The 25,877-nt window shown below is 45.3% G+C and overlaps 2 protein-coding genes across 2 annotated transcripts in view; one reads left to right on the forward strand and one right to left on the reverse strand.

Moving 5' to 3' along the window:
* Positions 1-1,279: 1,279 nt before the first annotated feature.
* On the forward strand, positions 1,280-3,821 carry SP9 (Sp9 transcription factor). Its single transcript, XM_021703220.1, has 2 exons — positions 1,280-1,380; positions 2,382-3,821. Exons 1-2 carry the CDS (start codon positions 1,360-1,362, stop codon positions 3,819-3,821), a joined length of 1,461 nt encoding a protein of 486 aa, XP_021558895.1. The 5' UTR covers positions 1,280-1,359.
* Positions 3,822-14,012: 10,191 nt separating this feature from the next.
* CIR1 (corepressor interacting with RBPJ, CIR1) overlaps positions 14,013-25,877 on the reverse strand; it is a 38,183-nt gene continuing 26,318 nt past the window's right edge. The window contains exons 8-10 of the mRNA XM_021702746.1: positions 17,664-17,770; positions 16,055-16,140; positions 14,013-15,025 (exon numbers count right to left, since the gene is read on the reverse strand). Of these exons, the coding sequence (XP_021558421.1) occupies positions 14,311-15,025; positions 16,055-16,140; positions 17,664-17,770 (908 nt within the window). The 3' untranslated portion in view covers positions 14,013-14,310. The remainder of the gene's footprint in view (positions 15,026-16,054; positions 16,141-17,663; positions 17,771-25,877) is intronic.

Genomic DNA, 25,877 nt, shown 5'->3' on the forward strand with positions numbered 1-25,877 from the left:
TCCTGGAGCACGTCCACGAAAGCAGGGCGCTGCGTGGGGAGAGCCCACCTCTCAACACAGTGCCTTTGCTGAGCACAAGAGCCTCTAGGCCCAGGAGGTCTGGAGTGGGAGTGGGTTGAAGCTGGGGCAAGAAAACTCGACTCCAGGCTGAAACGTGACGTGCAAATCTTCACCGGGTTAAACAAACAGCCGAGCAAGCTGCAGCTTCAGCGGGGGTGGCGGTGGGGGCGGACGCAGCTCGCGCGGGTCTATGTTTCCAAAGTTGTTACAGTGTGAAAATAAGCGGCTTCGTGCAGCGTGTTGTATGGGTTGATGCCTCCCACCCCCACGCCAGCCCCCTGCGAAACCCGGCAGATAATCAGCGCTTCCCACTGTTTAGTCGTATTTGACAACTGGGTTAACCTGGTATCTAGGCGCTGGCGAAACGGTACAAAGGGTGCCCTCAATTACCACTAGAAGCTTCTGGTGTGAGTGGCACTTGTATTGCCCCCCGGGTCAGAGGCCAGAGCGACAATTAGGAAGTCACTTAGACCTCTGGGGGAAATAGCGGGATGCGCCGGCTCCAGGCCCTCCCAACAAGTCTGTGGGTGTAGACCTGGACGGAGAGGCCTATTTCTCTCCTCTCAGAGGAGCTGTCCTTTCGAGCCCTCTCCTCAATGTGACTCTGGAGCGGGTAAAACCGAATCCAGTGGGGAAAAGGAACTGAGTAGAAGACAAACGACAATGATAAAATTGCGAGCGAGAATGATGGATCCCAGCTGAAGTTGTGCTCCGCAGGCGAGAGCCTAGATACACAAAGTGAGCGTTGACATTTCCGTCTTTACTTAGGCCTTGCTGGTGCGGCCTCCGCCTCGGCGCCCCCTCCCCTCTTGCCTTCTTTCCCACAAGTGGGGAGTGGAGTAGGACTGTCAGTTCTAACTTGCATCATCTCGGGGTGGTTCGAGGGGCTTGTGGCTTGGTCTCAGCGCTACTTAAACCTGGCTTGGTGCGTGTGTGTAAATTTTTAATTGCACTGTAATTTCTTCAGTCTCTAGCCCGCGCCCCCTCCCCCCAACACCTCGCTAGCCGCCTTGACTGGCACGCGCCGGGAGCCCTGGCTTGGGCCCCTCGGCGCGTCTGATTGGCTGTGGGGCAGCTCCCGTCTGCTCCGCCTGCGCCCTCATTGGGCGAGAGGCGCAGCCAGCGGCACTTCAAAGCGGGTGCTCCTAGCACTTAGGCTGAGTTTAGCCGGCGGGAGCCCGGAGTCCGCTCGGCGCGAGCGCGGGGACGCGGGAGCTGCGCGGGATCCGAGCAGCTTTCCGGAGCAGCCGTCAGGCTCAGCCCCGCTCCCGGCCCCGCCGCGCAGCCCAGGGACCTGCTATGGCCACGTCTATACTCGGGGTAAGTCGGAAGTGCGGCAAGGCATTTGCTTGTTTTAACTGCAGTAAATTTTCGTTATGGCTTCTCTGCGTCCGCGGCTCCGGAGAAACTGTTGCTGCCGGACTGCAGCTTCAGCTCCTTTTAGCACTTTTCACATTTCTGGGACTGATTCTTTCCAAGTTATTGAAACCTAGGAGATGCCTTTGTAAGAAAATGATTTGTTAAGCAAGTCCTTTTTTATGTGGCTTTAAAGAAAACCTAGAGGTTTCTTTTCTTCCCCTGGTGATTTATACCCCATCCCCCCTTGCTCCGGGGATTGTTGCAATTACGCGACAGTGGTGTTTCCAGAAAACAGCCTTAATCGTTTTGCAGTCCGTGTAGTCACGTTAACAAACATTTACACTTCTGTGGCTCCCCAGTTCGCTTGTGACTTTGAAATCCATCGCTGGGTCCCTTCTCCTCGGATTCTCGTTTTCATAATCGAGGGGTTTTTTTTGGGGGGGGGAGTGTAAACATTAACAACAACCTTTTTCTATTTAAAAAAATAAAGAGTCAAGTCGTAGCCACCCTTGGAAGCAGTGTCCCAAGTTTCCCCCGCCCCCGAGCCGCTGCTTCGGCCGCCTCCGCCCTCACCCGGTGTTTGTTGTCGTTGTGTTTACTTCCGTGCTTTACTCCGAAGGGCTATTTGGGGGCCTCAGTGAGAGGAGCGGGCTTACGGCGAGCGGGAGGCAAGCAACCCGAATCCGGCCCTGGGTAGGGGTTGCAGCGGCTGAGACCGGGAGAACTGAGACATCTTTGATTTCTAGGCCCAGCGAAGAGCAACTTTCCAGCGCCGGGCCCCTCGCCCTTGGGAGAGGCGCATCCTTGGCGAGCGCGCGGGGAGGAGGCGCGAGCCCGGGAGCCACGACCCCCCGGGACCAGCCGCGGGGAAACGAGGCTGCTCACGGGTGCACTTTGTGTCTTCCTCCCACTTCTTCCTGCCCTCCTTCTCCTTGCTCCCTCCCTCACCCCACCCACTCTAGGAAGAGCCGCGCTTCGGAACGACCCCGTTGGCCATGCTGGCGGCGACCTGCAACAAGATCGGCAACACGAGCCCGCTGACAACGCTGCCGGAGTCGAGCGCCTTCGCCAAGGGCGGCTTCCACCCCTGGAAGCGCTCCTCGTCCAGCTGCAACCTCGGCTCCAGCCTCTCGGGCTTCGCCGTGGCCACCGGTGGCCGCGGCTCGGGCGGCCTGGCGGGGGGCTCGGGCGCAGCCAACAGCGCCTTCTGCCTGGCCTCCACGTCCCCCACGTCGTCCGCTTTCAGCAGCGACTACGGCGGCCTCTTCTCCAACTCGGCGGCGGCCGCGGCGGCGGCGGCCGGAGTGTCCCCGCAGGAGGCGGGCGGCCAGTCGGCCTTCATCTCCAAGGTGCACACGACGGCGGCCGACGGCCTGTACCCGCGCGTGGGCATGGCGCACCCGTACGAGTCGTGGTACAAGTCGGGCTTCCACTCGACGCTGGCGGCGGGCGAGGTGACCAACGGCGCGGCGTCGTCGTGGTGGGACGTGCACAGCAGCCCGGGCTCGTGGCTGGAGGTGCAGAACCCCGCTGGGGGGCTCCAGAGCTCGCTGCACTCGGGCGCCCCCCAGGCCTCGCTGCACTCGCAGCTCGGCACCTACAACCCCGACTTCAGCTCGCTCACGCACTCGGCCTTCAGCTCCACGGGCCTCGGCTCCTCGGCCGCCGCCGCCTCGCACTTGCTCTCGACCAGCCAGCACCTGCTGGCTCAGGACGGCTTCAAGCCGGTGCTGCCCTCCTACTCGGACTCCAGCGCCGCCGTGGCGGCCGCCGCTGCCAGCGCCATGATCTCGGGCGCCGCGGCCGCCGCCGCCGGGGGGAGCTCGGCGCGCTCCGCCCGCCGCTATTCCGGCCGCGCCACCTGCGACTGCCCCAACTGCCAGGAGGCGGAGCGGCTGGGCCCGGCCGGAGCGAGCCTGCGGCGCAAGGGCCTGCACAGCTGCCACATCCCGGGCTGCGGCAAGGTGTACGGCAAGACGTCGCACCTGAAGGCACACCTGCGCTGGCACACGGGCGAGCGGCCCTTCGTGTGCAACTGGCTCTTCTGCGGCAAGCGCTTCACGCGCTCGGACGAGCTGCAGCGGCACCTGCGGACTCACACGGGCGAGAAGCGCTTCGCCTGCCCGGTGTGCAACAAGCGCTTCATGCGCAGCGACCACCTGAGCAAACACATTAAGACGCACAACGGGGGCGGCGGGGGCAAAAAGGGCAGCGACAGTGACACGGACGCCAGCAACCTGGAGACGCCCCGCTCCGAGTCCCCCGACCTCATCCTGCACGACTCCAGCGTCAGTGCCGCCCGGGCGGCGGCGGCGGCGGCGGCGGCTGCGGCGGCGGCTGCGGCGGCCGCGGCGGCCTCGGCGGGAGGCAAGGAAGCCGCGTCCGGCCCCAACGACTCTTAGAGGCCGGGCGAGAAGTGCGAGCGAGCGAGTAGAGACACCGAGAGCGAGCGAGAGGTTCGGAGGGCCAGCGAGCGGGGCACGGACGGGCGGGGGCTCCAGTGACGCCCCCGGGCCAGCGCCAAGGGTAGCAGCGCCCGGCTCCTCGGCCGCTGCTCGCCGGCCACGCCAGGAGCTCCCCTCTGCTGTCCCAGCCCAGACGAGAATCGAACGCGTGGTCCAGGAACAAAAGCAAACCATCCTTCGACACAAACAACACTTCAAAAAACTGCACACACGCACACACACACACACACCGGACACCTACAACCACAAGCACGCACATTAGCGCGCGCCTGCGCGCGTACACACACACACGCACACACACAACACTCGCACAAACTTCTCGAGCGAAGAGCAATACACAGAAACGCTCCCTCCTCCCCCACCGCCCACCCCCACTACCCTTCTCTTTCCTTTTCTCAAAAAACAAGCCACCACTCTGCAAAGGACTGTCAGAACATTTGAAAACAAACGGGACCTATAAAAACAGACCCTTTGTGTGGATTATATTATATATAAAATGCTCCAAGTCCTGCTTGATATCTACTTACAATGAGACTTTTTTTTTTTTCCTAAAAAGGAAGCATCAAAAAAGGCTTAAGGTGAGAAATTAAACTGGAAGTCTAGTGACAGTTTCTCTGTATTTCATAACATCTGTATAAATAGGGTTCAAAAGATTGTGTTCTTTTTTATTTTCTTGTAAATGTTCATTGGAATAGAGGTTTGTTTTGGGGGTTTTTTTTGGTGAATTCCTGAAATTCAGGGAGTTTTTTTTTTTAATTTTCTGATGCACTTTGTGAAAGTCAGTATATATGTAAAAGATATTTAAAATGTTGAGTTATCATTTCACTCACAAACACGTAAGTTAAGGTCATCTAAGGAAATTAAATGCGTTTATCTGTATGAAGAAAATCTTGACATCATATTTTCATTTTGGTATTATTAAAGGACTCTGAACAATACACTTCCTTTTTTTAAATCCTGTTCCCCTGTCAATAACCTTTACGTGGGTCGGCTTTTTTTTTGGTTGGGAAAAAAATTCCTCTAATGTTAGTTTTAGGTAATGTAAGGTTTATGTGAGTTATAAAAGCCATAATACATATATGTTTTTGAGAAGTCAAAATTATTTATTTGTATATCAATAGCGTAAATTAAATTGGGTTATAAGAACGTGTAGTTGTATTACTTAATGAGAGAGCTCTCAAAAGGTGACATTCTAAAACTCTGGAGCCCCTCAAATAAAGCAAAGATCCTTGGCAGCTTTAACTGGGGAGGTGCCTACACCTCCCGGAGGGGTCGGACAAAACTCCAGTGGGTTTGTTTGTTTTTAAAAAGCGATTTAAAAACAATCTGTGAAAGGAAAAAGCTTTTTAAAAGACGTCTTTTAGCTCCCAAGCCCTCTACATCGGGAAGCGACTCAGGGGAATAAATCGCTAGAGTCAATACCCCGGAAAAGACATTTCATGCCTAAATGAAAATCTTGTTAAATGTTATTAATTTTGACTTAGAGCACACAGCAGCCCCCTGTGCCTTGTATTCCCTTATTAGGGATTCATGTCTTATCAAATATCTAATTAATCTCCTAGACATCATTTGTTCTGGCCAACTTTATCTCAGCTGGTCCACGGGGAAAACTCCAAATATTCTCCGTGACAAAGCTCCCTTGAAGATCTTTTTAATTGTCTAAATTAACTGCACCAAATTTGCATGTCAAACGGTAAAGGGCAACCTGAGATAAAATGTAAACGTTTTAAAAGCCCCCAAACTAAGCACTTGATTTGATAACTAGGCTTTTTAATGTTATGGAAGACAACTGCTCCTTTCCTTTTCAAAGACGGCTGATCTATGCAAATAGTGAATTGGAAATGCCTAGGTCCCCGCGCCGTCAAATGGCCCTCGCAGGTTATTTGAATATCAGTGGCGCTGCTTCTGAAAAGGTTCAAGGATGCTCTCTGACTTCTTTGTGATTACTCAGTGCGGCGTCTTATTCTGAAGAAAAAAAACTCAGGAATAATTAAAGGCTGGGATCAGGCCTGGGAACACATTTGGGACAGGAATCTCATTTAGACAGTCTCTTTCAAAATAAGGCACAGTTAAATTGACCAGAAGGCAATTATTGAAATGAAAATTATTTTCACTCTTTGTCTTCTGACCACCAACTTAACAGCCCCAGTTTAAAAGAGAGGGAGAAGAGAGGGAGAGATGAAAAAGAAAATTGGTAAATGAGATAATTTCGCAATTCGAAAATGTTAATTTAGAAAATAAAGTACATATTTACAGAATAAAAATATTTCTGAGAGGCTCCCCACACAATAGGAAACACAAGCAAACTCAGCCCCAGTGGAATTTATTTTTTTTTACTGTCCATCTTGTGAACTTGAATGAAGGTTTGATTTTTAGGGATGAAAAAATAAATTGTTGTTACTAACAAGCAACAAAATGTTTTCTCGCACACTCTGCTCTGAAAAGCCAAGTAGCAAAGTAGCGATAAAACATGGAGCTAAGGTCCCCAGAGGGACATTTGCAGCGTGAGGTTCGGTGTCTTCTTCCCTCTCCCCGTTCTTGCGGTCCCCACAGCCTCGGTTACCCCCGCTCTTCTTCCCCGAGTTTTTCTTCTCTTTGACCATTTTCTCTCCCCGCTCCAACAGTTCGTAACCAGGACCTCCCTCCCCAGCCGCCCGCGCGCCTCCTGGGTCAGGCCCGGGCTTCTGGAGAAGCCGGCGGGGGTGCGTTCGCTCCGGGGGCTTTGGGCCGTGGCGCTGGAGGCCGAGAGGGTGCCCGGCGCGTTTGGGGGCTGCGGGCCGGCGGCACCGAGGTGAGAGTGTGGCGGGGTTTCCTGAGGGATGAGGGCGCCCGGGCGTCTGTCCCAGGCGGCTTTGTTTCTCGTGGATAATAAAGGCAGATCAAAGGGCCTGGCCGTGCAGGTCCCGCTCGCCGCGCGGCTCCGGCCGCAGCCCAGTGATCAAGGCCTCTGCGCGCTGCCTCTGCCCCGCGGGTCAGCGGACGTCCATCACCGCGGCTCCCGGGAACTGCGGGCGGCGGCCCGGCCCGAGCGTCCAGCCGGAAGACCAGAGCTCGCGGAGTCTGCACCCGAAGGAAGCGGGGCCCCTGCCCCCTGGCCCAACCCGTCAGGCGAAAACAGATCCCGGTCCCCCTCTCCTTCCCACCCTCAGCCCCAGGGGCTCCTGGGGGCGCGGGGAAGCCTTGGCCTGTGCGGGTGGCGACCCGCTGAGGCCGAGCAAACTGGAGACAGCGTGCGTGGGAGGGCAGGCCCTCGAGCGGGGAGACCAGCTCGGTCTCCACCTGAGGTGGGGCCGCGTCTCCCCAGGGCCACCTCGGGGCTCCGGCCGCCTGGGATGCTCCGGCTCGGGGGCCCGGGAGGAGCGGGTGGCCGAGGGAGGGGTCCGGGCGCACACCTCGGCAGCGGCCTGCAGGCCGGCGTGGAGCGGGGACCGCGGCCCGGCTGTTGGGGGCGCGGACCCTGTCTCTGAGTTCCGCGCCGCCCGCCTGAGGGGAAGTGCGATTTCGTTTCAGCCGGTTTCTCTCAGCGTTTCCTGTTCCTTTCTCCCAAAGCTTCCTGCGCAGTAAAGGAACGAAGAGCAAGTTTTCCTCAGCCCCGCGCCCCCCCCGCCCCCAAACACACCCCCTTCCCCCCCCCCCCGCGGTAACCTTTTCTGGGTCTCTTTCCCCCTCGAAGAGTGAACGGGAGCCTACCTGATGAGGAAAAAGAGAAAGAGGAAAAAAGAGAAAGATTTTCTTTCCTCAAGGAGAGCCAGCAACATTATTTTGACGAGATTAGATTGTGCACCTGAACGGCGTGTCTGGACATTCCGTCAAATAGTTATAAGTCGTGTAAAATTGAATTTCTTGTTATTCAGATGGAAACTTTATTTATTTTAACTCTAATCTTATTTGCATCTATTATCTGTATTCACCAAGGCTCTCTCCCACCACAAAAATGCAGATGAAGTAAATCTCACATAAATCCCGCCCATTTGTGTAATTGGTATACTAAGTGTTTATTTTAAGTGAGAATAATTTAGCTACAAATTTTCTTAAGGAATAACATTCTTAACACATTAAAAAAAACTGAAAACTCTGATTTGCTTTTATGTTTGACAGTCGCTCTTGATTCCCTTAAGAGGAGCTTGGCGAGTGCGGCTCGCGGGCGCCATCTAGAGCTCCGGGCCGGGAAGGCCGCGCTGTCCGCCTGGCTTGTCGCTATTAGCGCCGGCAGACCGGCGTTTGCCGCGAGAAGCAGCAACCCAGCGAAGCGAGCAAAGAAAAGCGAGTTTTTGTGTACCAGGGGAGGGGGACGAGCCCCGCCATTGAGGGGCACTACTTAGCAAAGGCTGGTATTACCGGTTCCAGGAAGGAGGTCGTTTTTGGAGCGTGCCAACTGAAAATCCAAACAAAACAAAATAACGCCCCGCTTGGCCCAACTCTTAGAATTGTCTCATTTAACATGCCTTTCAAGGTAACTTCAGGGTCTTCCAACTCGGAGTTGAGCACGCTGGGCTCTGTCGGCGGCGACGTGGACCCCGGGACGGGGACGCGGCCGTGGGCACAGTCCCCCGCGCTCTTGGCCCAAGGACTCGGGATCCGAGGGCTCCCGATCGGCGAGGCCCGCCCGCGTGGACTATCCGGGACCGACCGGAACCAAGCTGATCAAACCAGGCCACCAGACCTTCCCACGTCCCCAGATTCCCCTTTGAAGGGGAGGTTAGCGAGGGACCCCGCAGCCAGACCGGGGAGGGCCGAAGTATCCTTTTGCCTTGCCGCCGCCCTCCAGGCAGCCGTCCCGCCCGAGTCGGGTGGTGCTGGGGGCTGCTGAGCAGGCCGGAACCTGGAGGAGCGCGCAGGGCTCCCGAAGACGCCCAGAAGCCCCGGAACCCCTCGCCCCAGCCCCTCCTGAAGAGTCCGCACTCCCTGCCGGCGGAAACTGACCCCTTGTGTCCCCACCTTTCCCCCTTTGAGACCCAAATCTAAAATCGGATAACAGTTGGAGGCGTTGACCAATTTTCTCTCCAGGCTGTGCATCGCCCTCCCCGCGCCGCCCCTTTCCCTCCTCTTCCCAGTCCACTACCCCACCCCTCATCTTCAGACTTCGTGCGGTGGCTTCTTCCCCTCCTTTCTTGCCCCCCCCCCCCCGCGCGCCTTTATTGTATTTTGATCTTAAAAGCTACACCTCCAAATCCCGCGCCCAGGGCGGCAAAAGCGCGGTCGCCCGCAACAGCGAGAGTCGGCCGAGACGCTAGGGCGCCGGGCTCCCCGATCTCCAGCCGGGGAGAAGCGGTGCGTTTCCGGGAACTCGCATCCACCTTTGCAGCGAGTAGCTCGGCTGGGTTTGTATTTGCTGTTTTAATACAAACCCCGCCGCACTGCCTATTTCAAAGATGTGCTAATTACTACTTGGATAGCAGGGCGCAAAGTCCTTGTCCATTTCCCAGTACAAAGTAGGTTGCTAGAAAATTTGAAATTGCCTTTCAGCCTAAAGCTGCCTTACCTGAATGTCATAATTACAGTAATTATGTACATCCAAATTACATGCTAATTAAATTAGAATCAAATCGTTCTAAATCGAAATCAAATGAGGTAGTGAAGAATTAATCAATGACAACATAAATAGAGAGCTTCCTTCAGAGATATTTATTGTAACGATCCAAGGAGGAATTTGATCTGAAAAAGTCACCTGTTTATTTACTTTCAAATTAGTAATCAGTTATTATCCCTTCTCCATAATTTTAACCGTTCCGTGTTATTTACCCCCCACCCTTTCTAGACGCTGGAGTTTATAGAAATATGTATGAGGTGAATACATACAGACATGCCTACCCTATATGTTATTGATATAAATATATACAGTGTGTTTGCAACTCCAGTTAAGGGGAAGGTTTCAGAATGTCCGTGGGGATACAATCCTTCAGGGCCTGTTCTCTGAGACCCGGGAAAGAAAAACACCTAAGTTTTTAGATTTTTCTAAGATCCCTGCACTCTCTTCCTTTGGAAATTCTTATCAGGGATTTTGCATTGTTTTGCGAACACCTAACCGTTTCTGGGTGGTTCATATATAAAAGAAAAGCAAAGTGATAGGTTGTCTCCCCCAGTCCGTTTTCTGCTGGCAGACTGCAGGCTGGAGTTGACATTTCCATTTTGCCCCAAGAGCGAGAGATTAGCATCAGCGTCCTAAAGCGCCCTCTTCACCTGTGGAGCCGAGCAACGAGAGAAATTTCGCTCGCTTTCCTAACCACCGAAGGCGAGTCCACCCTCCGACCTTCGCCGGAGAACCGCGTCGAAGGCCGGGCGAGGTTAGGCGGGGGCTGGCGGGCGAGGGCGCGCGGCGGCCCCGGCGGCCGGCCCCCAGGGCGCAGCCCCCTTGGCCCGCAGCCTGGCGGAGTGGCCCGGGAATTCCTCCTGGGCGGGTCAGGGCCACAGGCGTGCGGCGGGGGGCGGGCACCCGTGCTGCGGGCTAACCCGGACCCCTTCCCGTTACACTTTGTGGGTGGGGAGTCCAGCGGCCTCTCGGCACGGGAGGCGCATCTTCCAGAAAGGGGAGGCGCCCCCTAAGTCTCAGCTTTTCCATTTGGGTTTGAGGTGCGATCAGAAGGTGGCCGGACACAGGTCTAGAAGGAAAGCGCCACAGCACCCTGGGTGGCGTCGCCTCTGGGGACGGGCAGGGGCAACCCAGCACCAGACTCACTCCATCTCCCTACTCCAGCCCCCTTCCGGCTTCCTTTGGCTTTAGGGCGAGGTCCTTGGAAGCCCCGCTCTGGTCAGCAGCCGAGGCCCCGGACCTCCATTTCTCCACCCCGTCGGGAAGGCCTTGAAGCCGAAGGGACGGACGGGGGTTTTCCGCGTCTATGAGTGGGCGGCAAGCGGCTCACGGGCAGTTTGGGCCGGACTGTGGGTTTCTTTCCATCACAAGCGGCTCCTGACTTTCATCCCGCACCTCGCTGTCGTTATTACTGCTACATTCTGAGGGATGCTAAGGGTGGCGTGAAGGGAGGAGAAAGGCGGAAGGTGATGGGGAGTATCTGCCTCCCTTTCCGTCAGCAGGAACCGCGTTTTAGGAGCCTGGGCAGAACTCGCAGTTGCCATCGCACTTCCCAGACCTTAGGGTTCCCTCGGTCTTACTTGTTTCTCACGACTGTTAAAAAAGCATTTCTCCTTTTTGGTCCAAAAAACGCCCCCAAGGCCTGCAGCTATTGCATGCCTGTCTTTTTAGGAAGTGGTAACTACCAGGGTTTTCTTGCAGAAAACCTGAAAAAGATTCCTGAATATCCTTCAGCTACTGAAGCTAAAATGCAGCTTTCTCCCTGATCTTAAGCACAGGCGGTAGAGGATGCGGCCTCACTGAACTACTTCCCGCAGCGACTTCGCCCAGTGACTTGGCCCTTATGGGCCTTAGGTAGGGAGGAGAGTGAAATGGCTCGGGTGGATCCTGAAATCTAACAGCTTCTGTGTAAAGCATATGAAATGTTTGGTGATTAAAACTGGGAAACGCCGGCTCCCAGCAGCATGGCCTGATCTGATTCACTATCAGCAAGCAGTCTCATGGAAGAAGAGCAAGAAAGGTCTCTACAAGGCTTTCAGATAAAAAGCTTTCTTCAGCTTAAGACCGTGTGACTCAAAACAAGATTTCCACTTCACAATGCAAGGTAAGCAGACCTGCCACTATGCTGCAGCCACCTCTGCCTATTGGGGCACATTTACTAAATGAAATTAGGGCTAACTAACCACATAGACGTTCAGATAAATAAACAAGTCCTAACCTAGTAACCTGATCTTTCCTGGGCATTTGTAAATCGACAGCACCTCCTACAGGAATTAATTTGCTAGTGTTAAATTATGTTAAATGTTAGGCCGGGGAAAGGGGAGAGGAGAGTGCCCCAGAACCGGCTGGGGGGGCGCGGGGGGGGGGGGGGTGCAGTCTCAGGCCCATGGACAAATAAATGTCACTAGGCAAACCCAGATCTCTTTATAAGAATTTTTCTCGTAAGGCTAAGAAGAATGGCAAATATAACCAGACTTTTCTTGTGGTTTTCTAAAATGTCACTGTTGAAGACTTGTTTGGATTCTTGAATCACAGATTCATTAAACTTGGAGGATTCTTTGATCTTTGGTACTTAGGGAAGTCTCCACACATACAACTAGACGTCCTTTTTATTACGGTGCTTATCTCTGCTTTTTACCTTGTATTTCAAAAGCAAAAGTAGAATTAGATGTGTAACAATTTTGTTTAAAAAAATCACGTTCAATTCCCTATACCCATACCATTACAAGTATGCACAAGCAGTGAGCCTCGTTAAAGCTCTTACCATGTTGAGTCTACGTGAAAATCCCTCCCTTCGGGTTTTAAGTTTGCAAAATTGGAATGCTAGCCCCTGGGGGGCTGTCTAGCACCCTTCGGTGACCGAAGCTGAAAGCCAACTAGCAAATCAACACCTTCCATAACCACACAGGAATTTTTCTCACTGTTAGATGGGTAAGAGTATTGGGGCTATTGGCAGTACTTGATAGTTTCTCAGTCTTAACAATGAAGGATAATTAAACCAGAGATTAAAAAAAAAATTCTCATGGCCACATTTTTTTTTATGGCCACTTTAAAAATGGATCACACTTTTGTGAAAGTCAAATGAAAAAAGTGTAAGAAATGACAATGTAGTTCAATTCACTTTTAATTACAGGATGCATTTCAACATCTCTCTTCATGAACACTATATTGGTTCAGAAACCCTTTGAGGCAGTTAAGTACTGCATAGGTTTTGACATTATAAAAATTATAAAGTCTAAAAAGGCATAAGATAGAAAATAATCAGTGCAACACTGATGAACTCAAGGTGTAAATTAGCAGTCTTTATCAATTTCAAATGCATGCTTTTTTTTTAAATGAAGGAAAGGGATCTTTGAGGTGCACTGTAAGTTATTAAAGAATACTGTATAAGGAATTCAAGTTCTCCCACCTCAAACCCTCTTAAAAATCTAAATAAAGGATTGCGTGTGCCTTTCGTTTCTTATAAACCAGACATTTGTGTGTGTGCATATATGTGACAAAGACATATGTATCAGACTTATATAAAGTGATTTAACTCCTTTCAAACTTACTTTTTATAGAATTTATGAAATTATGACTGACAACCCTCAAAATAATCCAAACCAATATTTGCATTGTATTAAATAACAGATTTTTTTTTAAATGTGGAACCGTAATAACAGAAATACTTTGTCCATGATGTTTTAGTAGATGTTTTTTTGGAATTGCAGGTTACTTATAATCTGTATCAAAAAATCTTTTTCTATAGCTTTCCTTTACCATATCCTTTGAAGCACAAAGGAAAATTTGCAGCTAAGTTTAAATATGCTTTATATACCTATACTCATGAAATTATTTAACAGTTTATAATAGTCCATTCATGACATTATATAAATGCTTAACCTTTAGAAGGAAAATCTTTAATAGCTGTGTGCTAGTAGCAGAAAGGCCACCACTGGTAGGCAGAATAATGTCCCCTCAAAGTATACGTTCTCATCCCTGGAACTGTGAATATCTTAGGTTACATGGCAAAGGGGAATTAAGGCTGTGGATAGAATTAAGATTGCCAATCAGTTTATTTTAACATAGGGAGTTTCTCTGGTGGCCCAATTTAATCACAAGGGTCCTTAAAATTAGTGCAAGAGGGATGCAGAGTATCAAAATGTCAGAGTGATCAGATGTGAGGACTTAACTTTACTCTTGGTTGTTCTGAAGATGGAAAAAGGGGCCAGGAGCCAAGGAATGCAGGCAGACTCCAGAAGCTGAAAATAAGCAAGCAAATGGATTTTCTCCTAGAGCCTCCAAAAGGAACCAATCCTGCTGACACCTTGATTTTAGCCCAGTGAGATCCATTTCAGACTTCTGATCTCCAGAACTGTGCATCTGTGTTGTTTGAAGTTTGAGGTAATTGGCAGCACAGAAAGCTAATATGCCATCCAAACGTAAATAGAACCTGAAGGGAGTTTAAACGTCTTAAGGAAACAGTGATCAAATCCACTACTGAATTCATACAAGAGAATTTCAACAATGATTATACTTTGCTTCAAGTAAATTCAAATCTTAAAAGTAATACATTTGAACAGAAAAAAACAACGAAAATTAAACTATAGCCATTCAGTGTACTGTCATTCTTTTAATGATGTTTCAGAACAAAGAAAATGCCACAGAGTTATATGGGGTGTTTAATCTAGTAGAGGGCATAAGAAACACTTAACCAACAGAAAATATTTTTACAGCCCCAAAAGAGATTACTTACAAATATTTGCGAAGTTCATTCTGCTAGGACTCATGTAGTTTTTGTATTTGATATGACAGTTTTCAGGAATGGAAAATTAAAACAGAGCTTTTTTATTGGAAAGACAATAGTATATAATTTAGCCCTTGCCACAGATACTCAATAAGGAAGTGGAGATATTTTTATTCCCAGGTAATTGTCACATACAGTCTCTCTTTATTCTCTCTACTTCTGCTTCGTTCTCTTTGTGTCACCCTGGTATACTTATCTCCTGGGCTCTCTCTGTGCACTCTTCCTCCTCTGTGTACCTCTGTGCCATGGCTTCTGGTGTCACTCCTTCCATTCCGCTCTTCACTGGGACTTCGCTGTGGCCGTTTTCTTGTTTCCCTCTGCTTGTAACCACCATGACTTCTGCTGCTCTGGCTCCTACTGCCCCTCTCGTTTCTTTCAGGTCCTCTCTTCTCTGGGCGCTGGTTATGGCTTCTGGACTTTCTGTCAGAATCAGAATGGCTCCATTTGCTATTCTCCCCAGAACTCTCTTGTTTTAAAAACCTAGGCTTTTCCTTGGCTTTTTCTTTGTGATGGTGACTGCTAGAAAGTTCTTCATGAACTTTTCTCTTCTTAGACTTGTCCTTCTCTTCACAATCACTGTTGTTATTCCCTGAACACTTATTTTTCTTTCTTTTCTTCTTTGGTATTTTCTTTTCTTTGTTGTCACTCTCACTGCTGCTTTCTGAAGTCTCACTGGAGGAGGAGGAGTGGGGGGAGGAGGAGGAAAAGGAGGAGGAGGGGGACCTATTTTTATGTTTTTTGTGTTTACTTCTGCTTTTCTGAAGCTTTTTTTTTTTTCTATCTTTTTTCTTTTTCTTTTTTTTCTTCTCAAGCCGGTCCAATTTCCTGTTATTGGGGAAATAGTTAACATACTATGTAAAAATAGTCCTTTTGTTGACAAAAATGAAATTTTAAATAGACAATATATTTTCTGACACTACTGAAAGTGGTATTCAAATATAAATGCATTCTTTATTAAATGACAGTTTTCTTTTAAATTATTCAAGTCACACATAAAATTAAATGCATTAAGCCAATTCTCTCACTATACTTTCCTCAATAGTAATGATCCTTAAAGAAATTCTTACTGAATCAAAATTTGAAATTATATACCACTCTAAATAAAGTCCTCCTGACCTCAAGGAAGCTTTATAACATTAGTTACATGCTAATGTAAACTCAAATATGTAGCTATAATCAGATGAAAAATTGATGATATGTGCCATTTTAAAGTATGGAAATACTAATCAATATTATTCTATTAAGGCATTCTGAATTTCTAAAGAGTACTTCACATTCTCAGAAGAGTAACTTGTTTATGTGTCTGAGTTACTCTGAAATAAAAATGTCTTCACTGAGGGTTCTGTCCAGCCATTCTCAAAATCCACATACTGAAACATTATGAGCTCCCTCTATTGGACTCAGCAGACATTTCTTGAATTCTTTAATCCAGAGGTAGTCTGTTTAACAAGATTCATATTTACCTTAAATTTAAACATTTTTCAGCATTCCTCATAAAATCTTACAAAAAGAATAATACATGGCCCACAAGTGTTTTATGAGAACAAACTGTGTGCAAAGATATGTACAAATCCATTATGAAAAGTAACACCTACAAATAAAGCTATTTCCAAACTAAATGTTCTGGGAAGAACAATGATTTTGTGCCATAATCTGAATATACAATCTTACATTCACTTTCATATTACTGAAAGAAAGACAAAATTGTATTATTATAGCTAAAGAACAAATTAGTAGATGTGATTCATGTGTTTAAAGTTGCTTCATAAGCTCTTAGGATCAGGGTTAAATATGATACTAAGATAAAATATAAGAAAAAATAGTTGAATCCATTAAATATACACTTTTAATTACCTGAGAAGTTTCTGTTTTTGTTTGGTTGTTAGTGACTTTAAAAATTCGACTTCTGGATCTTCTTCACCTTCACTTGCAACATATTCCTGAATCAACAAAGACATCAATAAATTGCTAGGTTGCAAGACAAATTAGTTATCAGATGGGAAAGAAAACATTTACAAGTAAGGAATTTTGTGTTAGAGACATACTATAAGATGAGTATGACATCCTGGATTGGGAAGCAGGGGGTGGGGGACTAAAAAATCTTGTAGTCTGCTTGCCAAGGAGGATCATAACACACTAAGAGGTGAAGATAACTGCTTTGTCAGCATTAACAAACTTTATCAGGAAGAAGAAGATAGAAAACACAGATAAAACATTTATAGCATGGCTTCTACTGTCCACCTCTTGAGTTTGAATTTAAACACTTAAGCATTTAAATATTTTATTTTTAACTTAATGAAATGTTAAAACCAAGAAGATCATGAACTTTATTTACTATTTATTTATTATTATTATTTTTTAAGATTTTATTCATTTGACAGAGACACAGCGAGAAAGGGAACACAAGCACGGGGAGTGGGAGAGGGAGAAGCAGGCTCCCCGCCTAGCAGGGAGCCTGATGCAGGGCTCGATCCCAGGACCCTGGGACCATGACCTGAGCTGAAGGCAGACACTTAACGACTAAGCCACCCAGGCACCCCTATTATTATTTTTAAAGATTTTATTTATTTATTTGACAGAGTGAGAGAGCACAAGCAGGGGGAGTGGCAGAGGGAGAGGGAGAAGCAGGCTCCCCACTGAGTAGGGAGCCCGATGGGGAGCTGGATCCCAGGACCCTGAGATCATGACCTGAGCCAAAGGCAGATGCTTACTGAGCCTTCCAGGTGTCCCTGCTCATGAAGTGTATAAGAAGGTCAAAACATCCACAATTTTAGCCTTTATAAATTCAACAGTACATTATCAAGTATATACCAATATATCAAACAGTACAGATATACGATTATATAGGTTATATGAAGAGTCCCTAGCAGTGTTTGAAAAGTAATGTGCCGATTTTCAGAGTACCACAAGTTTATGCCAATGGGAGTCTGGGTTTTAGTGTCAGTTCTCTCTCTAAACAACCACATGAGCCACAAGGGCAATTGCTTTACTTCTCTGGGCTCCAGTTTCCTCATTAAATAAAATAGTTTGTGGTTAGGATATCTATAATCCTTCAAATGCAACCATTTTCTGGATCTATGTACAGTTTAATAAATTAAGTAAGTTCAAAATATTTTCTATAATTTTTAGGAGTTTGCGACCATATACCACTTCTCATTGGTTCTATTTAACGTAAGTTAGCAGGAAGGGAAAAAAAAAACACCTTATCACCAGTTCGGTTAGAGATTTTATCCACATAAACCTAGAGGAGCAGTTTCATTTATTAAAATATAGGTTTAAAAACAATTTCTCATTTAGGTTAAAATAATAAAGAATCAAAATCAAAATACATTTTAGGCATTTTCTTTGCTCTATCTTGCTTTCCTATGGATATATGCATATTGGAAAACATTAAGTAGCAATTCACAAGCAATCACATTTAGATTTATAGACATTTTCAGCTTACCGATAAAAAGATCATTACCTGTGATGGATCATTTGCGGTCAAGTTTCTCCCCAGTACATTTCGTTTCAGTGCAAACCCACTGTTTCTCATCTCCGCTATTAGCTCCGAGGGGTGCATCGATGGCCCTGTTCACAAAAATCACAGTTTGAATGTATCATTTATATCTCTCTACCTTTTTTGGACTCCACAGTAGGAATGCAGTTGAAGCTTTGTTAAGTAAAATCACAGCTAAATCAACTCAATAATCTTCTGCTGAGCAAATAATCAGATATGATTTTCTAAAACAGCAGTCTGGAGATTCAGAATAGAAAATAATTGCATTTTTCTTTACGTGCTAGGGGATTCTCTTCTTATGTAACTTTGTCACATTGAAAAAGATATATTTAGATGTTATCTGCTTGGCAGTTTTTGGTATAAAATCAAAGAAAAATGGTAAAAAACTGCAATTAAACTTTAATATTCTCGCAGCAAGAATTCAATTTTAAAAAGATACTTTTAAAGGTACATGAGCAATTTATTATTGTAGTTTCCAATTAAAAATTCCTCACCCTTATTTATCAAATACCAACACTGAACACATTGCCATGTGGTTGTGAATTATCAACAGAACACACACACACACACACACACACACACACACACACACACACACGCTATGAGTCACTATTAAGCACTTTTGTTAATCTCCCATATATACACTCAGAGTTTGAAATGTCTAGTTACCAGTTTGGGGTTGGTGACAAACAATTTTAGGCTGGCTATAGGTGTGTGTGTGTGTTGTATCTTTCACAAGCTGCTGTTTCCACTTTCGCAAAATCCCAAACTGAAAAAGCAAGCTCCTTTTTTGGTCACATAATATATACTAAAGATACATAATATGGACTAAAGATAGATACAATTAAAAAATGATTTAAAAAATGTCTGTGCTCCTCCCTCAAACATTAATATGTTTACCATATGGAAGGAGGGATCCTTTCCTCTTTCTTTCATATTATTTCAGTTTCATTTTGTTTTCCCTGCAGGTAGCACATAAGGACAACATTTCATGAAGCTATTTAAAGTTTCTGGCCTAAATTATCTATACTGTCTTAAATGAACTACCCTGGATAATCTATCTGGAATATAAGGAAGAATAAGACAGTTCCTGCCAACAAGGAATTCATAAGGGAGGGTTGGGGATAGAGAAACTTCAAAAACAGATTCTCTAGTTTTTTTGTTTTGTTTTTTAAGATTTTATTTATTTATTTGAGAGACAGAATGAGAGAGGGAGAGAGAGAGAGCATGAGAAAGGGGAGGGCCAGAGGGAGAAGCAGACTCCCCACTGAGCAGGGAGCCCGATGCGGGACTCGATCCCCGGACTCCAGGATCATGACCTGAGCCAAAGGCAGTCGCTCAACCGAGTCACCCAGGCACCCCAGATTCTCTAGTTTTTTATTAAATACTTCATCTCTTTTTTTTTTTTTTCCACTGCTTTATTGGTCTTTTACTAGTTATTTGCGAATTCACCTACATGTTACCATGGAAAACAAAAGACAATAAAATTCAAATCTGTTCACTTGTCAGTAGCATCTTTGGCTAAAAAGTTTGGTCGGAAAAGTTCAGGTGCATGTTACTATCTTTTATTATGATCTATGGGCTTTACCATTCTATTCATATTACCAGGAACAACTGAAAGTACGAACATAACTTTATAAAGTAGAAAATGTGTTTTTTGAAGTGTCAAAACTACATTTCCTTGTTTTTGTTTTTTTTTAAGATTTTATTTATTTATTTGACAGAGACAGTGAGAGAGGGAACACAAGCAGGGGGAGTGGGAGAGGGAGAAGCAGGCCTCCTGCTGAGCAGGGAGCCCGATGCGGGGCTCGATCCCAGGACCCCGGGATCATGACCTGAGCCGAAGGAAGACGCTTAACGACTGAGCCACCCAGGCGCCCCTACATTTCCCTGTTAATTTTTTTTTTATGTCAAATGAATTCAGAAAGCAAACACACTAAAAATTAGGATAAAAACTACTCCAGGAAAGGGTCAAAGAGCTTGGCCATTATGATGAGAGGTTACTAATTTCATCAAAAGATGGGTAATTTTAGTAAGTTTTAAAAAAAACCACACTTTTTACATTTTTAAAAAATATTTTATTTATTTATTTGACAGAGAGATAGCAAGAGCAGGAACACAAGCAGAGGGAGTGGGAGAGGGAGAAGCAGGCTTCCCGCCGTAGGGAGCCCATTGTGGGACTCAATCCCAGGACCCTGGGATCATGACCTGAGCTGAAGGCAGACGCTTAACGACTGAGCCACCCAGGTGCCCTTTACATTTTCATTATAGCAGTTATAACTACAAGAAAATTATCTCCCTTTAGCCAGTCTGACAGATTATATAGATTATGAACCAGACAGGACTCTTGCAGCATTTGCATTGCTCCAAAACCTCAAGTGAACTCTGTGTAGTACATATGCTTGGCATACACTTCCACACTGTAAGACTAAATACTTAGGGAACCACCTGACAAACAGTATTCAATATACAGTAGCAATTATTATTTTTGCCAGTTGCTATAAAACATTTATGATTATGACATATTCTTTATAATTAAAAAATGCTTTTAGAGTAATATTTTTCAAAATCCAGTCTTATTCATATATTTTTTTATTTTTTATTTATTTTTATTTTTATTTTATTTTATTTGACAGAGAGACACAGTGAGTAAGGGAACACAAGCAGGGGGAGTGGGAGAGGGAGAAGCAGGCTTCCCGCGGAGCGGGGAGCCCGATGTGGGGCTCGACCTGAGCCGAAGGCAGACGCTTAATGACTGAGCCACCCAGGTGCCCTCTTTTTTTTAATAATACAATATGATTTTATTTATTTTTTTGTTTAATTATGTTCAACGGAGTAAACTAGAAGGACAAATCACTGCATGAAGCATTAATCTAGAGGAGTGGATAGCCAATAGGCTCTTCAGAAAACATCTATTGTATTTAAACTATTTCTCAATACAGTCTTTTCCTTAATGTTGGTAACACATTTTATTTTTTTTTAGCTGGCATATTTTATTTATTTCTGAATATTTTTATTTAAATTCAATTAATTAACATATAATGTATTATTAGTTTCAGAGGTAGAGGTCAGTGATTCATCAATCTTATATAATACCCAGTCCTCATTATATCATGTGCCCTCCTTAATGTCCATCACCCAGTTACCCCATTGCCCCAACCCCTTACTCGGATACTCTTATACTTAAACCTTCTTCTATCATCAAAAGTTCTGGGTTTAGAAGATGTGACAAGTCAGGTTTAATTAAGATATATTTAGCAAGATATCTTTATACTTCCCGTGATTGTGACAGTGGCTATGAAGAATTAAATTGACAGAAATTACTCTAGCTGAGAACTCAAAATTTAGTTGATATAATAGATTATATAGATATGTTGAAAAAATACATTTTACAAATATATTCAAAATGCAAAATGACTACTTTCATGTATAGTGCCTTAATAATTTAAATTACAACTGTATTTGGAGCTCAGGAATGTTTGGTTTGCTCTTAGATTTGCTAAGATTGAATAATTCTAGAGAATTCAGGAAAAGGGTTTTTGTTTTAAAATGTAGATTTGTGAGGGCTCCTTTCTAGATTATTTCAGTCAGGCTAGGTTAAGCCTCCACTGCACGAAAACCAATGTTACAACTTAGAAAAGCAGATCACTGAAGAAACCGTTTTCAACATTCACTAATTTTACAAACTCTTTGCTGTGATATGGGTAAGCATCAAAATACTGACTGTGACTATGATATTCAGCTTCATGTCCCAATTAGACCTAGACTATTTTCTACTAGAAAAACACCACGAAGTCAGTGTCTCAGGAAAAAAAAAAATCCCAGAAGGCGAATTATGCTGTACAAAATTATGTTTGTAAAGGGCCTAATCTATTCATTTAGAGCACTCATTTTTATAGAACTAAGCAAAAGTAATGGAAGGTAAAAAATATTCTGTAGTAAAATAGATGTTTTATCAGAGAATAATATAGGAAGTCAAAAGTTCTGGCTATGAGAAAGGCCACATCACTGACTTCACAATTAGACAGCAGTCCCAACTGACTCCCACAAATGGCACAAAAGAAAGCTGAATGGTGAAGGCAAAGACAGTTGGGTTTCACTGCTAGCACTAGGCCCACCTGCTCCCAAGGACAAATGTATCTTCCTTTGAAAGTTCATCGTTCCTTTCAAGCAAAACATTCTACAGTTTCGTGGTATTCAGCGGGAGAAGGGAGGGCCCTGAATTGTAAATTAGGTAAGGCTGTATTACAAATGCCTTTTACTCCTTCCCCTAAATTTAACACATTAATTTATGGCTGTTTGCTGAAAGTGTCTGCTATTTCTAAAGTGAATATAGTTTTGTTTGCTATTAAAGTGGTGACAGGGTGCCTGGGTGGTACAGTTAGTTGAGCTCCTGACTCTTGGTTTCCGCTTGGGGGGTGATCTCAGGGTTGTGAGATCGACTTCCTGTGTTGGACTCGGGCTCAGTGCAGAGTCTGCATGGGATTCCCTCTCCCTCTGCCCCTCCTGCTGGTGCCCTCTCTCACTAAAATAAACAAATCTTTTTTTTTTTTAAAGATTTTATTTATTTATTTGACAGAGAAAGACACAGCGAGAAAGGGAACACAAGCAGGGAGAGTGGGAGAGGGAGAAGCAGGCTTCCCGCTGAGCAGGGAGCCCGATGCGGGGCTCGATCCCAGGACCCTGAGATCATGACCTGAGCGGAAGGCAGACACTTAACCGACTGAGCCATCCAGGTGCCCCTAAAATAAACAAATCTTAAAAAATAAATGAATAAATAAAGTGGTAGGGGCGCCTGGGTGGCTAAGCCAGGGTTAAGGGTCTGTTGATTTGGGCTCAGGTCATGATCTCGGGATTGTGAGATAGAGCCCTGCATCAGGCTCCATGCTGTGCATGGAGTCTGCTTCAGATTCTCTCTCCCTCTCCCTTCCCTCTGCCCTCCCCCCAGTCGCTTGCGTTCTCCAAAATTTATAAATAAAATTAAAAAAAAAATACAGTGGTGATCAATTTTTTTTCCTTCTCACCGTGTATTTTAACTTTACACAGTGAAAATCTTCAAACCTAGAGAGAATACTATGTACTCCTTACACAGCTTCAACAATTATCAATGTTTTGTCATTCTTATCTATTACTTTCAACTTCCTTTCTTTTTTGATAGAGTTATTGATAGAGATTTGATAAACCTAGATTTTATTTGATAGATACAAAATCTCAGGTACCACTTTGGTATTTAATCACTAATAAACAAGGAGTATTTCTTAAAAACAAAACCCTAACACCTTTATTACACCTATCCATACTGACATTTTTTTTTTTTAAAGATTTTATTTATTCATTTGAGACACAGAGATACAGAGAGAGAGAGAGAGAGAAAGCATGAGCAGGGAGAGAGGCAGAGGGAGAGGGAGAGGGAGAAGCAGGCTCCTCACTGAGCCAGGAGCCCGATGTGGGGCTCGATCCCAGGACCCTGGGATCATGACCTGAGCCGAAGGCAGACGCTTAACCATCTGAGCCACCCAGGCGCCCCTCCATACTGACATTTTTAAAACATCATCTGATATCCAGTCAACATTCAGGTTGTCTCAAAAGTATCTTTTCATAGTTGGGTTTGTCCAGATTAGGATCCAAACAAGGTCCACACACTGCATTTAGTTCACGTATCTCTCAAATCTCTTTTCAAATTGAGGTATAAGTGACACAGTGCTCGCTTCAGCAGCACATACACTAAAAATGAGATATAAGTGACACATAAGTCTGTTGGTTTTTTTTTAAAAATTTTATTTATTTATTTGAGAGAGAGAATGAGAGACAGAGAGCATGAGAGAGGGGAGGGTCAGAGGGAGAAGCAGACTCCCTGCTGAGCAGGGAGCCCGATGCAGGGCTCGATCCCAGAATTCCAGGATCATGACCCGAGCCGAAGGCAGTCGCTCAACCAACTGAGCCACCCAGGTGCCCCACACGTAAGTCTGTTTTAATCTAAAAAATGTCACCACCTCCACCCCCTACCTGCTTTCATTTGTTGAGAGAACGGGGTCATTTGTCCTGTAAATTTCCCACATTCTGGATAGTGATGTCATTTAATATGTTCTTCTAGTCACCTGTATTTCTGTAAGTTGGTAGTTAGATCTAGAGGCTTATTATTAAATTATTTTGGCATTTTATGCCATATACTTTGGAGGAATACATAGAAAATCTTCTTAAATTTAGATTTAGAAAAATGACACTTGAAACAAACACACTGGGGCGCCTGGGTGGCTCAGTTGGTTAAGCGGCTGCCTTCAGCTCAGGTCATGATCCTGGAGTCCCGGGATCGAGTCCCGCATCGGGCTCCCTGCTCAGTGGGGAGTCTGCTTCTCCCTCTGACCCTCCCCTCTCTCATGCTCTCTGTCTCATTCTCTCTCTCAAATAAATAAATAAAATCTTTAAAAAAAAAAGAGAGAAACAAACACATTTCTGGCTAATGAACTAGACTAAGGAAAAAAGGCTGAGACTTCAACCTAGTATGTTTGCTGTTACCACGTAGTCATAGTCACAGTGGCAGAACCTTAAAAATGTTTTTTTTTTTTTTTTTTTTAGGATTTTATTTATTTATTTGACAGAGAGAGACACAGTGAGAGAGGGAACACAAGCAGGGGGAGTGGGAGAGGGAGAAGCAGGCTTCCCACTGAGCAGGGAGCCCGATGCGGGGCTCGATCCCAGGACCCTGGGACCATGACCTGAGCCGAAGGCAGACGTTTAACAACTGAGCCACCCAGGCGCCCCCTTAAAAATGTTTTAAAATAAACCCCAAACATTATCACAAATAAAATATATTGATTCTTATTTCCATGAAAGTACAACCTTCTGTCTTTCTTTCCTAAAATTAAACTGACTGTATCTAGTAACAAAAACCACTCCCTGTTACTAAATGTAAAAAGGACAAATAGAGGGCGCCTGGGTGGCTCAGTTGGTTAAGCGACTGCCTTCGGCTCAGGTCATGATCCTGGAGTCCCTGGATCGAGTCCCGCATCGGGCTCCCTGCTCGGCAGGGAGCCTGCTTCTGCCTCTGACCCTCCCCCCTCTCATGTGCTCTCTCTCTCTCATTCTCTCTGTCTCAAATAAATAAAATAAAATCTTTAAAAAAAAAAAAAAAAAAAAAAAGGACAAATAGAGACACTAGTTATATAGTACACGATTGAGAGGGAGATCTGGTCTAGTGGAAATTATCAAGAATCTTATATATGATTCCTAATATTACCTAACCTTTTTGCTTTTAAGAAAGCTTATAGAAAATTATCTTAAAAAAAGACTGAAAAGGGGGGCACAGTAATGCAGCACAAGTCCCAGGGAAAAAGTGAAAAAAGCTATTAATAAAGTGTGTGGGTGATTTTTATTTATATAGATGAGAATGTTTTATGTATGATTTTCTAAAGGTTATGCAAGAACCAATTGTACTGAATTGTAATAAAACTGCTCCATACTGGGAATCTTCCTGACACACTGCCAGTTCAGCTTAGTGGAGGCTGGAAACAATAGGGTTTCTTATTGCCCTTATTCCAAGTTCATACTGAAGACAGCTAATTTGATCTCTATTAAAACATACAATGTAAAGGAAAAATTAAACATTTCATTTTAGTCTGTGTGTCTAGAAAATACACAAAAACAAGGAAAAAATAACACCTCTCTTATTGTATGCCAGTAAAGAACACTATTTATTAAAAACAATCTTCCCTTAACAGAATTAATAGTTAAATATATGACTTACATTTGATTATATCTTCAACTTAAGTTATATGCAAATATTTTAGTGATGATACATCCAGTGATAATAAAGTGAATTCATAGTCCATAGAGGACTAAGAAAAATCATTTGTGCTGTGATGAACATGAAGTATTAGAAGTTAGCACCATGTTTTAATTAAGTTTTAAGAATATGAATGCTACTCAGAGAGAATATGAGAGCTCTTGAAAATTATTCATCCATGAACCTCAAAAACATTATGTTGAGCCAAAGAAGTCAGACACAAAAAATACATACCATATGATTCCATTTATATGAAGTTCATGAACAGGTAAAACTAACATATGAGATTAGAAATTAGAATAGCAGTTGTGGGTGGAGGAGGCTGACTGGCAAGGGACATAAGGATATTTTCTAGGTTATGGCAATACTGTGCTCTGTATCTTATCAGAGACATT

The sequence above is a fragment of the Neomonachus schauinslandi genome, chromosome 3 (genome assembly GCF_002201575.2).
Source record: "Neomonachus schauinslandi chromosome 3, ASM220157v2, whole genome shotgun sequence".
NCBI lineage: Eukaryota > Metazoa > Chordata > Mammalia > Carnivora > Phocidae > Neomonachus > Neomonachus schauinslandi.